This window comes from Passer domesticus, chromosome 1, assembly GCF_036417665.1.
Source record: "Passer domesticus isolate bPasDom1 chromosome 1, bPasDom1.hap1, whole genome shotgun sequence".
Classification (NCBI taxonomy): Eukaryota; Metazoa; Chordata; class Aves; order Passeriformes; family Passeridae; genus Passer; species Passer domesticus.
The window spans coordinates 150,467,364-150,483,414 of NC_087474.1; the positions used below are offsets into that span (position 1 = coordinate 150,467,364).

The 16,051-nt window shown below is 40.6% G+C and overlaps 1 protein-coding gene across 18 annotated transcripts in view; it reads right to left on the bottom strand.

The window, feature by feature from the left end:
- MTSS1 (MTSS I-BAR domain containing 1) overlaps positions 1-16,051 on the bottom strand; it is a 125,938-nt gene that overhangs the window by 100,102 nt on the left and 9,785 nt on the right. For all 18 annotated transcript variants that reach the window (XM_064396590.1, XM_064396492.1, XM_064396554.1 and 15 more), the window contains 2 exons: positions 8,857-8,918; positions 6,101-6,174 (listed from right to left, as the gene is read on the bottom strand). In XM_064396590.1, the coding sequence (XP_064252660.1) occupies positions 6,101-6,174; positions 8,857-8,918 (136 nt within the window). The remainder of the gene's footprint in view (positions 1-6,100; positions 6,175-8,856; positions 8,919-16,051) is intronic.

Genomic DNA, 16,051 nt, shown 5'->3' on the forward strand with positions numbered 1-16,051 from the left:
CTCTGCACTATACAAAGGGACATCCGACTATGTAAGTTACTATAGCAATTATTTTTGTCTATTGCCCTGAATATTACTCCTTAGGTAGGGACAAATCAGCACAAATGTTGTCAATGACCCTGAGCTAGATTTTGTCTTGACCTCAAGGAAAAAAATAAGGCATAAATAAATAGTATTTTTTATGCTGCAATGCCTGCACTTATCCAAAGAACAGATAATGGCCATGTTTTATCTGCAGTGCAGCCCTTTCAAGCTCCTAAGTATAAAATCTAGTCATTAATAACCAAACCACTTCTCTTGTGTTTGAGCATTTTAAATGTTCACCCAACTTTCACTGCTCCAGCCAAATGGGCTCACATCAGAAGCAGAGTTCTCTGGGAAACACACTTGTTGACAAACATGGACTGACATTTGCTACTGGTCTAGAGAGAGATGGGAACACAGAAACTGAGTAACACAACATGGCCTTTGTGATTTGTAGTTTTAGCTGTTGTTAAGCAGAATATCCAAGTCACACTTCTCCCAACACAACAGATATGCAAAATGCATCCAAGCTTCAAAATTATCTGCCAGTGATTCTGATTTCAGTCCTGCATTTTGCATCACCTTCATGAAAACACAATGGAAGAATGAATGATTCATTTAAATACTTTTCTTCCTATTATTTTGTATATGAACATCAATGAAGAAAACAAAGAAAAAGTCTGGACTGTATTATTTTCTTCAAAGACTCCACAGGAGGAAAAAGTACTTATGACAAAGTCTTATCTTAACTGACAGCCAGCTCAAACAAAGATTTTGCTATTTGAATATGAGAATCAGAAATTAAAGAGGAGTTAGACAAAGGAATGGGACAATGACAATGCCTTTCCTCTTGTGACCAGCTTTGTTTTCACTCTGAAATTAGGCACAGATCACCATCACATCTCCACAGTCCACAGCCAGGAGCAAAGCTGTCTGTTTCAAAAATGTTATACAGCTGTATATCTACTGCTGTAGATTTTGATGTCTTTCTCCTTTCCAGGCTTAACTTCTGTTCCATCTTTTGTTTCCCTCCATGAAAATAAATAAATCAATAATAAACACCTTTCCAGTACTGTCCATTACATTTTGCTGTAGCACCAAGACCCTACCATACCCTGGGTGACACTTTGCCATATTTGCAGTGAGCCAGATCCTGGTTCAGGAGGCCTAAGCACATTTACTTGGGAGATCACAGATAATTCCAGCTCTGCAACACCTCGTGCAGCTTGGCACCTTGGGAAACCACTTCAATACATACAATATAGATCCTGGCCAAAATGAAAATGGATCACCCAGAGTAAGGACTGTCTGAAGGTGTGCTTACCCACTACCTGGAACAACATGGATGCAGAGCCTGTCCAGGAACACTGATCTGCAGCAAAGGTACTATTTTAAGCAGCCTTATTAAACATGAAGAGCAGTCACTGAGTAGTGCCATAGAAGAGCTACCTGACATAGACACTCACAAATATTAATCAAATTTAATTTTGTAAGTAAAAGTGTTAAACTGTATTTACATTTTGATGTGCTGTTGAAATTTAATGAGGCCTGAAAAAAAGTGCAGGCACTTCAATGTAGCACTTCTTCCACACTGATATATCTGGCCCCTCAAAAGGGTAACATTAAAATTACTATGCTGATTTTGGTCCCTGCTGCTGCATGCCATGCAGACACAGACTGAGTTTTGCTTCCAAATCTACTTAGTGCCCCTTGGTAGCTGGCTGTCTACCCACAGTATCCTCCCTGATCTCAAAATCCTCAGTCCAGCAGAAAGGGTCTCCTACTCAGGTGGAATTTCCTACAACTCTGCATTGCCTTAAAATCCTCTCAGATATCTGTAAAATGAAAGAGATGGAAAACATACTAGATGTCAGAATTACCAAAGGCAGGGAAAACATACCTCTAGTAGCACTTGCCAAGAGGGAACTTCAAACAGCATTACAATCCATGGAATGCAACTGGCCAGAGAAAGCTGTGTGATGCACTGACACCCTCTTGAAGTGATTTAACTAATCTGCTAATATCAAGCACACCTATGTATATGCAAAACCCTTCAATATGAATGAAAAACAAAAAACCACAAGACTTGAGCATCAGCTGCCTCATTAACAATCTCACTTTGAAGATCAATTTTAAGCTTGGTAAATCAAAGCTTTTAGATCATCTTTCCATAAATTTTAATTTACACCTGTGCAATGCAGGTAGGCAAGATTGGGGCAGGGTTTTACTCGGAAGCTGCTGATGGTGTATTAAGTGGATATATAAGAAGCATGCATATCTCCACATTAATCTCCCTCATAACACAAGGAGGATAGTTACTTTTCACACCTACTTTTTCAAGTTCTTGAGCTCTAGTACTTATCTACAAAGGACATTCAAATGCAGCAGAGGCAGAAGAAGACTAGCATACAAAAAGCAAAGCAATTTACACACGCCCTTTTACATACTGTTGAAAGCCAACTTAAAACATATATCACATATAAACACAGTATTTGGGATGCACAGTTCTTGACTTCATAAGGCAATATATTTTTATTGCACAAATAATAAGGTGAACAGAAATTAAATTAAATTGGATTTGAATTTCTTCCATGCTTCAGTTGGAACTGATGCAGGTAAAAACATTCAGAATCTCAAATATTGAAAGAAATAAGCCATGAAAGAAAAGCCCGAACTAAAACTCATGAGCACACATCTCCCCAAAAGGAAACTTCACTTTTAAGGTATTCCAGAGTTGTTATTACACTATTTAAGATATATTAAGGATTTAATACCCTGAAGCACCTCATTCATTTAATATTTTGTAAGCACTCTCTTTAATAATCATAGTGAGAGATAATACAGATTCCACTGCAGACTACCAAGTTCTGCTGGGCTGTATGCCAAACAGATGCAGCTTGAATAACAAAAACTGCTACATAGATGTCTCTATTTGTCTGAGCTCAAAAATCAAAACATCTGAAGGAATTTTGTTTTCAAAAATCTCTGATGCCAGCAGAAACAGCACACACCGCTATACAGCTACCATTACTTTACATTAGCAACATAACTTCATAATCTCCCCCATTCAAATTATGATTCTCAGATAACCAGACCCACAGAAATCTAACATTGGTGATACATGCATCAGAACTAATTTCCCTGTGTTTTCCCTTGTCAGGTTAAAATCAAAAGCATTGAACCAAGGGAACTAAACTGAGGAAAAAAGAGACACCTTTGGGTTGATGCATATCCAAATGGAGAGACAGCAAAGGAAGAAGCAAAAGCTGAAATGAGCTGGTTGGGAATTAATTTGTATATTGAGTCACCACAAAACATCAGGTACTTCACATTCAGGGCTTTTCCTACTTCAGAAGCTACAAAGGGAAAAAATACAGCAAAGTACAGGTTATCTCACTCATCCAATCACAGGTTTTACCACAGGCAGAGCTCCAGTTATGCCTTCTATCTGAGCTCCAGATGGAAACATGAAGATTAACATTGCTACACTGCAGGATTAGAAGGAAGCAAATGGCATGGAGACAACAATGCACCAGGAGAGCAAAGACAGTGCTTGGGAACAGCAGTAATGGCACACAAGGTATGGCTACCAGTTAAGAACAGGGACTGGCAATGATGGAAATAAGCTCTCATTCTTGAACACTTGGTGACTGAAAGGAGATTGTCTCCCCTTGCATGTGTGTGGACATGTATATCCAGGCAAACACTTTTTCTTGTTTCAAAGCTAATGCTGCTGCAAACAGATTAAAGATTATCCAGAATTTTCTGTTGACTGATAAAACACTTTCATCAGCTAGATCAGTGAGTCTTAAAATAACAGGCCAGTTTCTGCAGAACTATAAGCAATTACGAATTAAAGGCAACATCAGCTCCACAACACTTCAGTCATCCTGCAAGGAACTAATGCTGTCCCTCCAGAGCAGGCACCTGTTCAATATTTTCATATACAGTTAGCTCCCAGAAGAAGCATTTGGCCCATGCAATGATAAACCAGCCTCATGATGTAAAATATACCAACCTCCCTGCCTTTGTCATGGGAAGTGCTACACAAGTCTCATATATCTCCAGCAACTGAACATGACTGTCTGACTTTGGTTACTCTGTTAACTGTAAACTTTGGTTTATTTGTTAACCCTCTAAACAGTGTGAAACACAGATGTTTGATCAGACAATCAGATACATAATTTTATATACTGGGCAAGTAACAGGCAAAATTTAAGAAATAATTTTTCACTTTAGGTAATCACTCAAAGGGAAAACTGAGAGCCTGTTAAAATTCCCACATCAGAGAATAATAAATAAATTTGCTCTGTTTTACCTTTGGAAGAGAATTCCTTCAATTGATGGCAAAATCTGTTTTTATTTAATTGTGCCCTCACAAGTCATAGGGATTTTTGCCATCACCTTTCCTGGGGACAGGTGTTTATCCTGGTCCAAAGCAAGGCAGAATGATCAGTGTTTGTTAAAGGACCAAGGTGCAACCTCAGAGGTCAACGTGAATGGGCACAAATGGAATTTGGGCTGGGTGGCAGAGCAGAACCACCAGTTAACTTGGAGTTTTGATTCACTGCCAAGAACATCACTTTCTAAAAATAAAACCAAAATCCCCTTCTATCCTTTCAGTCAGGGAAGGCAGAAGACAGAACAGAGGAGCTATACAAATTTGGCATGCCTGGATTCACAGAGCTCCTTTTGTAAAGGATGTGCTCAAACAGATAAGAGACAAGACACGACACAGCAGAAAGTGTAAAATACCCTTCAAAAACCCACACAAGCCATTTTTGTTTGAGAGTGGGAAAGTTTCAGTCATTCTGGTATCTCAATGCAAGTCCTATAAGCCTGCCAGCATAGCTAGAAGACAAGTCTCAAGGATTTTGGTAGTTTACTTTGTTTCCCCTTGGGGAAGGCAGAAGAAAGAGAAGCGAACATGCTTGAAGGAAGGACATGTCAGAAATCCAAGTGAAGTTCTTCCTTGAGTCTCATCCTTAGTTTATTCCACTTTCTGTCATGTTTATTATTTTATGTGAGCAGATTACCTATAATTTACAGTAGGCACGCATATAATGAGGAACTTCTTATCAGAATGTAAATATTAGCTTTAGACAGGAAAAAGAAGTATTCTTCCCTCTTGTCATTCTGTGACTTGGAACTCACTCCAGCAGCTGCTATTCCTCTTGTTAGCCAGAGCTAAAGGAAGTCTGACTGAGCTTGCACTCTGCTAATGGGAATGAACACCCTTCATGTCAACAATATTACTTTCTTCCTCTCCAAGTCAAATGACAGCAGGACTTTAAAAATGCTACAAAATCTTTAAGGCTAGGGGTGACCAAGAGCTGCTCCCTCAGCAGTGATTTATCTGCACTCTGGATTTACTCTTCAGCAGCAGTCCAAGGACAGTGACCATGGGGAACGCCCCACACCACTGCACACGATGCCTTGGTCACTGGGCATCCAGCATCAGAGAGAAGCAGCCTTTTGTCTCCTTCCAACTCAGCAGGCTGGAAAGGATGCCAGCTGCACTGTTTTGGCTCTCCATACTCACCAATAAGCTGAGACTGCTACCCAGAGAAGTCTACAGCCCAGGAAAATTCAGTTTGACCAAGAACATCAGACTTAAGGGGGAAGGAGAAGCAAAATCTTTGCTCAAAGATATAAGTCACTGCCATCATTACTGGCAGACCCTAAAGGCCATAGCATCAGCCAGTATCTGCTCTGTCTCCAGCAGCCCCACAGTTATTTATTCCAAGCCTTTTACATTTACACAAGGTACAGAGGCGTCAGTGAATACAGATTTCTGTAAATCTTGCTTTCTAAAATATTATTCATCAACGTATAATTCAAATGGTAATTACGAAGTGTTCACATGATTGATGACACATTTAAATTACAGGTTTCCAGCATTTTTTTTTCAGTAAAGACAACTTCCTTTTTCACGTGCCACTTTTTCAAAGTGCAAGTCCATCTAACAGATGTCTCACAGATCTGCTTGTCAATGTAACAAGACTTCTTTTTATTACTACAAATGGTATAAACCACACAGCATTCTGTTAAACTCAATATTGACACATCTGCTTACCACGTGTATTAGTAGCCATGTCAGCCACTTTCTGAAAGGCATCCAAAAAGGCAGCAGCTGCTACTACTGTAGTCCTGAAATGCATACAGATAACAAAACATTAGCAGTGTCTCATTGATGCCTATTTAATTACTGCCAAAAACATTTAGGCTTATAAAGAATAACACTGTGAACTTGCAGAGGCCATAAAAAGTATTCTCTTTTATATCTGAACTTAGCCTTTTCCCTCCTTCATTTCTTAATCCCTTCCTTGCTTTGTGTTAGCACTATGGACTTGGAGGCAGCCACGCTAATTCCATGCTGAGAACTGCACAGGACAGGTGCTGTTTCAAAAGAGCACAGCCACCCTCCTTCTAGCTGATTTCCTCTGATGAACTAATATTAAGCAGTCAGACATGAAAAACAAATCTAACACACATTATACTTCACCCATTAGTGAACAAATTATAGCCACTGCTACTTTCAGGGAACATGCATATTTTAAGAATAAACATGCAGGAACTTCCTTTTATCTAGGATCCTAGCCAAACAATTTCCTGCATTTTCATGTGGGGAGCATGAGCATCCCTTGAAACAGAAAATTTTTTGGAAATCAGACTGGTCTGGAGTTCTTGGGCAAATGGAAAAGTGGGAAAAGAAGTAAAAAAAAACCCCTCCATTTCAAGGAAAAAACAAAACAAACCCACGAAACCCACCAATCCCCAAAATTACCAAACTCCTTTCTGATCTAGTGCTCCTCCAAGCAGGACCCTTCCTGAGAGGTACACCAGCAACCTCAGACTTCACAATCCAAAGTGTCAACCTCACTAGCCCAATCTCCCTCCACGCTTGGAAAGCACCTACATCTGTTCAAGTGGACAGCAAACGTGAGTTACAATTTCCAGACACGTTTGTTCCAGATAAGCACGCCCTAGAGCCCTGAACACCTCAGGTCAGTCCCAATTTCTGAAGGTTTATAGTCTGGTTGACCCAATTAAAGAGAAAGTAGGCCACGACTCTACAATTGTACCCTCTCCACAGTTACCTCATGGTTCTGTTTCTGCAAATCTTTTCTAACAGTAACTCTGATTTTCTCTCCTTGTGGTGTCAGTCAGCCTTTTCAAGCAAAATCCAGAACAAGGACTATCACATTCACTTTGTTTCAAGAGCTCCTTGGTAGCCTCAAAAAACCCAGCAGACCTGCAGGGAAGCTGATCCTCAGCCAGAAAGACCACAGGACTGCTTAATTAGGTCAGATTTTATGCAAGTCTCACTCCAAATATGCTCAAGGTACAGAGGACATAACTGGCAGTGTAGTAAATGGCCTACTGAGCACAAAAGATTTGAACACACACAGAAAAAACACCCCAGGCGTGAGAGGACCAAGCAAATGCATAAGGACTCTCCACATGCCCAGGAGATTAAAGGGAGGGCAAACCCCCCACCCTGACAGCTATCTAGAAATATTGGGCCCTGGAACCAGAAAATATTTTCTAAAATTTTCCTTAACACTGTTTGTGATGTCCATCTTCCAAACTTGTGGGTCACACTGTTATTCATGTACTATGTTGTTAATTATTAATTATATTGCTAATAACAAAGTTCCATTTCCCCAGTAACAAGATCCAGAAAGATCTGGCTCCTGCTCAAATGACATCTGCTGTCCTTTAACAGAGCACACAGAAATGAAACAGCAGCAAAAGGCTCACATTTGCTAGAAACAAACAGCAAATCCTCGAACACAGGCTTTCAAGCTGCCTGCTTGCATGGTCCTGTAGCACTGCACTGACTGAATGCAACACCACAGGACTGGGAAATAAACAAAACTATGCCTCATGCCATCCCAGAAGGCCTGTGTTTGAAGAGTACAAACGGCTAGGAAAGTTCTCCATTTCTCCTCTTTCTCTACTTCCTCTACATCTTCCATAGTCACTGTGACATGACTGCTGGAAAACGGAAAAAAAACCACATGCAAGTGTGGCATGTTGGGCACAGTGCAGCAGAACAGCATATTCCAGCTGCTTACAGCAAATGAAGCAAACCCCAGCTTCTCTGGGAATGGTTCATAATGCAACACAGAACCACAAATCAGACTGCCAATAACCTGTTACCACTACAGCTGCTGGGGAAAAAAAAATGCTGCTTTGTAGAGCACAGAGGAGACTGTGGTTTTGGGAAAGTTGTGAGGAAATGGAGCTTGTATTTGTATCAGCAGAAACAAATTTTACAAATGAATGAATTCTAGAGGTAGAATTGAGTGTGATATTTCTGTCATGTATCAAAAAATTCAGAATGCCATTTTCAAAGTATACCCCAAAACCTTAAGTTTTAATAATCACCAATGCATGATCCAGCAAAGCAATTCTCTTAATTTTTAAGTCAAAAGAAAATGCTGTTAAGGCTACCAAAGATTTTTTTAACATTTTGAACCCCCTTCCAACATAACCCCTTTGTATTTCACACTAATAAAAATGGCAACATAGACCAACTCCAAATGTGTGCTCACTAAATAACAGTAAACTCTTTCCAATTTTTCATCAATATCCATGAAATTTAGTTCATTTTATATTTATTATGTATGGTGGCACATTGTGAGTTTTCCTAAATATGTTAAAACACCAGTAGTGGTATTTAACAAATTACATGCAGGTGTTGACTAAGAAATATGCACAATTTTACTGGGACGTTCTTAGAAAATTATCCTTGCAAAAGCTGCATTTAATGTTTGCACATCCAAGGAACTGTAGGGGATCCTGACTGTGTAACATAAAACTTACCGAAGCTGAGACTGCAGTTTCCCAGCTTTATTTATAAAATCTTCCCACACTGGGTAACTTCCCTGCAAGAAAAAACAAAACACAACAATGAACACTAAATTTGAGCATTCTGATTTTAATACTATAGATCAAATTAAACTAGATGTAAAACAATAACTAAAACTGTACTAAATCCTAATCCATGAACAGAAAAATTGACTGCTTCTGAATCCAGATGAAACAGTAGTCCTCTAATTAGGCTTTACAGTTTTTCTGAATAGAAACACTGGGCAAGAGAGATTTGTGAAGCAGCAGAAAGGAATGTATAAAGAAATGCCAAAAGAAATGCTTGGGATGGATACAGCAAAAACCAAGCCCATTCAAAGCAGGGTACTAGTGTACTGCATGTACAGAGAAGCTCCCAAAACCAAAGGCAGCATCAGAGTTGTTCTTTACCAACTGATCATCTGTGTTTTTTCCAGGTTCAGAGCCTGTAAAATAAAAGTGTGACTTGACCAAGACACCACCTCACGCACTGCCTCAATATAACTCTGTAATTGCACACAGAAAATCACAGTGACAGCTCAAGACAACCAGCTTTCCCAACAGCTACCTTGTCACTGCAAGACCTGTTTCCAAAACAGTCAAAAGCCTTGGAGACAATTTCTGAATTGAAGCTGACAAAACAGCATGGCACTGAGTGTACACAAAGTGCTTAATAAGGTTTAATTCTTCCTGACTTCAAGTTTCCTATAGAATTTTCCCCACTCTTAAAGACTAGATTAAACCCCACAGTTTTACTTAGAATATGGACACAAAGTATTCTTGCAAGTCCTGATCTTTATTTGCCAAATTTAAAATAAAAAATTGTTCTCTGCTCCAGAATTGCTCTCTGCAGAGCAAGTGCAAATTTTCCGCTAAGAGCAAAAATGTGGTAGAAAGAAACCTCAACATTTCCCTTTGATTGGAGTCTAGAGAGTAAAATAAAATATCCCTGCTTCCTTTAATAAAGGTATAAGACTTGCTGTTACCAGAGCAACAACACAATAAAACCCAGATAAGGCAGATCCTCAAGGCTAACATTACCCCAGCTCTGACTGGAAGAGGTTGCAAGAAAGTGCAGTTGCTTGTAGCAAACTCAATCCACCCTTATAAACTGGTCTGATTTTTGTAAGTAAACCAAAATCCACTGCCATGAGACACAGTGTTTTGTTTTCAGGGCAAAGACAGGCCCTTCCCCAAAAGCTGTCAGACAAATTCCAGCTCCTCAGTACACCCTGGCAAGGCAGCTCTCAGACACCTGCTTGGAAGCCTACTAGTACTACTCTGTATTTTTCAGCAACGTTTGTTGGGCAGTTTTGCTAAAAGGAAAAAAAAAAAAAAGGGAAAAGACCCCAAACAATACAAAGCAGGTGTTCATAAAACCTTGCTATACCCTACACATGACAGAGCCAGTGACAAATACAGAAAGGGAAAGAGAAAACAGCAGTTGTCTGGGTGGCAAGACCTAGAATACAAAGTGCTTTGTGCTAAGCAAGTAATTGTCAGACATTTTAAAAATGAAAGAAACCCAATTATTTAAAAGAGGCAAAAAATGCTATTTCCTTAAACCTATTAGTCTTACTGCAATCCCTACTCTGAACCCCGTCTCTCACTGTCACCTGCACGCCGTGCATGCATTATGCATGGCTATGGCAGGAGCCCTGAAAGCCCTGACAATCACCAGCACGGCCCAAGGCTTTATAAGATTCTCCTGCAAGCAGAGGATACCAAAGGAGCCTGATTATGTTTCCATCTCACTGGTGTATTATCCAGCTAAACACACCTGATGGCACGCAGGAGATTGACACCAGCCCTGTGTTTAGCTGCTTGCCAGGCAAGCTTAAGGCACTCCTATCAAAACACAGCTCAGGGAGAAACCCCCTCTTTTTTTTTATTTTGTGGTCAGCATTGAAAGCAAAATTGGAGAAGTCAAACATTTCCACAACTATTTAGTTTTTGTCTCTAAAAATGCTGTTTTCCTCAAACCAAGCCTGCTCAAACAAGCAGTAAGGGCTCACTTTGTTTAATTGCTTGTTACATTTGTTTGGTTGAAATCAAAGCAGTTTGTTCTCACATGGGCTCCCTATACAGTGAGGAAGAGCATCTGATCTCATTTCAGACAGTAGAAAAATTGAGCTTTTGGGGGTTTTTAACGGAATTCAATTGAATTTGTACCTTCACTGGTGAATTTTTTTGAGTTCTTTTTTTGCTTATTTTTGAGGTTTTAAAGAAAACCTTCCAGCAGTTTCAGGGATACGAAGTCCTACATTATTTGCTCAGCTTGCCGTATCTTAATCCTGCACTCAGCTAAAAAGAAGAGGCATGTACTTCATCTGGGGTCCAGAATAATTTGCTCTCACTTTTCCCTGCTGGAGCCACATGCACAAGCTCATCTCTCCCTCAGATCATGAAGTCACGCACTAAAGTGCATCATTCCTTTCAGCTTTTCCAAAGAACATTTCCACCACCACATCCTTGCTGAAACTGAAACCCTATTCATTCCTACCTACATCAAAAGTGCTCAACACCTACCACCACTTCACAAGACCAAATAACCATGGGTTTATCCCAACTCCAGCACCTAGGAAGCAAGGAAGCCATGTAAGTGATGCCTGTGGGGACAAACCAAGGCGATGGCAGGAGTCAAAGCAGTGCTGTAAATCTGCACAGCCCAGTGCCCTGGGCAGCAACTCCCTCCCCAAAACCTCTTCCTGTGCCACCTGGAGCAGGGCTGGAGCCCTGCTGAGTCTCACCTCCAGCAACTGTTCTTGCTGCTGTCAAAGCAGTGTCAAGAGAAATGTTAACAGTGGTGAAAAATACACATCCTTGATTCAACATGTATTACTTTCTCAATTTAAACACAAAGAAGCAGCAGGTGGAATTTGATGTCTTTGTCCAACACATGCTTTTACGACATAAAGCCTCTTCTGAAGAGTAATAACACAGTATTTTTAAGGCTGCCTCTCCCAGAGCTTCCTCTGCTCCCCCTGCAATTTCCAATTTCAGCTGGCTGATAAAGAAACTCATTTTTCCTCTTTTAAATGTCAGGGTTACTCAGGCCTGGTGTTATCTGTGAAAGCAGGAGGCCTCCCCCAGGTGCAGCCATGCTTAGGGAAGAGCCACTGCAGGATCCTGGGTCACAAATTCCCATTTAGCTCCTCATGGATTAAATCAGAGATCGATTACAGTGGGGTTTGTTTAAATAATTTTCTTTTAAAGTGTTAAAGGATTAATCCAAGGACTATTTCCCCCAAAATAACTTTGCGCCCAATAATTTCTTAGTCATTAAAGGAAGAAATTTGACCTGTCCTCCACGGAATGGGTGTTTCCCACTGCCATATGACACTCCATGGCACCAAGGCCCCTGGAGCTCCTCAGCGGAGCTCAGCTGCCACCCAGCATGTCACCAGTAAGCTGCAGCATGCCATTATCCTACCCCATTGCTTAATTAGTGGGCTTATAGGTGATTAGTCACCTGATCCCACAGCCCAGCTCCAGCTAATCTGTGCCAAACACAGGCAGGGAAAACACGGAAAACACCTTCCTGCCTCAGGGCTGAGAAACAAACCGGGGCCTCGTGCCTGTCACTCAGGGAGCCGGTCCGCAATTAGGGACATGAAACAACTTCCCTCAGGGACAGAAGCGTCTGAAGTGCCAGACACCAACACCCAGACCCGGGCGGAGTCCCCAAAGCCACAGCTCCTGCACTGCCAGGGGGAAAAGGGTGGGCCATCATCATCCAGGGAAATCCCAAAACACCCAGACCCATGGACATGGGCAGATGTCTCCATTTCTGTCCACCTTCCTCACCATTCACATCTATTTTAATTGGCAATAAATTTCATCTTCTCCACTCAGGTCTGGGTTTCTCGTGACAATAACTAGTAAGTGATTTCTGTGTCTCTGTCTCAATCATTGAGCTTTTTCTTATGATTTTCTCCCCCATCTCATTGAGGAAGAAGAGATAAAAAGCAGCTGGCCAAGGTCAGCCCACCACACCAGGAAAGAGCATGAAATTACCACCAAGATGCAGCTTGGGAAAAAGAATTTAAGCCTTGGGTGGGGAGTTTTTTTTATTTTGGTGAACCAGCACAACCCCCCTCCATAAACACGACTCTGCAGAGGATTTATGGAAGATAGTTTTTCCCTTCCTTTCAGGCCAGTGATCCCACACCAGGAATAAGAAGAGACACACATGAGAAACTCAATGATTTCTCAAAAAAGGAAGGGTAGACTTGCAGCAAAGGATATTTACTGAAACTGTTATTGATGACATCTAATGGCAAGAATAAGAACCCAGATTGTTGTATCTAAGATTACAACTTAAGTATCATCAGCCTCGACAGTTTTAAAATGTTCTCTCACTCTTTCTGCCAAGAAGTTATGATTCTTTTTTTCCCATTAGACAAAAATATGCTTACTTTATTAATTTATTTCCTTGCACCCCAATTCCCACATACAAGACTCATTCCATCTTCAAAAAACCCTTGACAGTTTTAAGTGCTTTCATTTATCAGAAAGGCTCTGCAGCCCTATTACCAGCTCTTGCTGACACATCAAGTACAAAGGCAGCAGTCTGGAATCTTGTTCACAACAACAACCCATCTAAACTTCTGGGGCAGGGGGACAGAGACAGGGAAGTGCTCTCCAGTAAAGCAAATCCAGAATCTAATTCTGGCTGTTTCATCTAGAGAGGTAACAGAGAGGAACAGGCGAGAGCAGTACCTTGGTTTTATCTCAGGGGTTATCAAACCAGGAGCTGTATGCCTTCCAGGAAAGTACTAACAATGACTAACTGCAAGACTTCAATGAAATGGAAAAGAAAACAACTGCACAGGGTAGAGGAGTTAGAACTTCTGCACCTCAGTGTTGTTGTTCAGCTACGATAAGCTAAAAAGTTGAGTCCCAAACACACAACAGTGTTACGGAGCTCCACGCCCTAGTAACACATCCAAATGCCATAGATCTGGTTTTGGAACAAAAATTGTAACTTGGCTTGTGCATGTGTCCTCCTACCCCTCCAAAGTAAACCATGCTGGAAACAAAAGACTTATTTTTATATTTTTATCAGATAACAATCACAAGGATTATTATGAATGTCTCATTTCTGTGGCATTCACTACACTACCTCTAAGTAGCAAAGAGACTTTATTGCGCTAAACACCACACAAGGTCACAGATGTTACACATGACAAATGGCAATCAGCAAGTATGGTTTGCACATAGAGACTACCACTTTTCCAGAGTCCTTTAGCAGACAAAACCAAGAAAGAGTGGAGGGGAAGAGCACAGGAAAACAATAACAGTCTAAAAGAAAAAAGAAGGAGGGGAAAAGAAAAAAGAAAATTAAAAAAAAAAAAAGAAAAGGGAAAAAATAATAGTTCCAGCCACAGATGTCTCAACACATTGGAAGATATAACAGTTGACAGGCAGTTTCCCTTCTCAGGTAATATTTGGCACTGGAAGTTTTCCCTCTTTTCTAGAAGAATCAATAGTCAACTGGGTAAAAGAACATTTGGCCAGCCATAACTGCAAAAGTTAATACATCCTAATACATCCTCCTATGTACAATCCACTCATTTAAACAAGTCCACAACTCATGGACAGACCTTTAACCAGTCACAAAAGGTCTTGCAACATACAGGCGAGCACAGAATCAGCATCGTCTTGCCTGAAGTTCATAACTGTTCTTCTCCATCCAAAAAACTCTGCTTGCTGGCTTTGCCTCTTTCTACTCTGAAAAGCACCAAGAGCCTGTCTCATGAATGTTTCTAAGCTGCATCTGAAGTCTCAAATCATTCCACACAGTGAAACAGGAATTTTGCTGGCAAGAGAAACTTCATTTTTTATAATGACATAGAGATGTACACAAAATCTATTGCATTACTCCATTGGTTTTCAAATACATTCACAGAAGGGCTTTAGTTAGAAGAGACATTTAATGACCATCTAGTCCAAGCTCCCTGCCAGGAGCAGGAATATCTTTTACTAAATCAAGCTGCTCTCAGCCCCCATCCAAACTGAACATGAACACTTCCACTGATGGAGAATCCACAACTTTTCCAGGTGACCTTCTTCACTGTCTCACTACCTTCACTGTAAATTAAATCAATTTGTGTCCAATCAAAACCTACCCTATCTACTCCCTACTTCTTATATTCAGAATGAGAACTCACTTAGTCAAGTGCCAATACTGATTTCAAGAGCATCCCTAATGCTGTCCATCATCTCTTTTCAGTGGTGCAGAACAAGAAACAATCAGTTTGGCTTCAGCAGAGAAGTTTCAGATTGCACAACCCATTCAACTATAAGACCGGGTAAGAGGCAGCTCTGAAAGGTTCAGGCAGCTTCCTTTCACTAGAACTCTTTCAGGAAGAGGAACACATTTGTGTAGAGGTCTTGCAGAAATACTGCCACAAGACAAGGAAAGGGACCAGCTGAATTCAAAGTCCCATCTGTCTTTCTAAACTAAAGGTATTGCCCAGCATAGGGGAAGTTTGAGCTTAGCTCCATCAGCAGAAGAGACTCTCAACTCGGGCTGGGTCAGGAGTGAAACGGCATCAACAGCAAAAGACAAACTTCACAGGATCTCACAGCAAGAGCTGAACACACATACTGCTGAACAGAGGAGCAGACAGGTACAGACTCAGGGTCTGAGAGATTACAGTGCATGCAGGTAAAAGTAAAAACACATCAAAGACCAGAGTCAGATGTCAATTAAGCAGTAACTACCCTTCAGGAAAGAAAGCAGGGGTAATTAAAATCAGTCTTGTATCCATGTATTTATTTCCATTATTTCTGCCTCTTGATTAGGGAATGGCAGGATTAGAAACTAGTTTCCTTCAGCATGCATAGTACAAACAGGCATGCCAAGCTTTGCTTTTCAAGGACATACATTATCAGAGCATTGAAAATTATGCAACAAAACATGGCTGAAGACATCTCACACACTATTAAGAAAACCTGTCAACTGGGTATTTCTTCTATGTATCACAGAACCACATGTTAAGTATTTTCAAAACTGTTTAGTTTTTAGTTTAAATAGTACATTAGAACAATAAAGAAAACAGATAATGACATGAAAAAAATCAAGACTAAAATCCAGCCAGTAAAGTCCAGAAAAGGGTATTCACACCACTGGGGTAAAAAACCCAAACAACAGCACCACAGATAC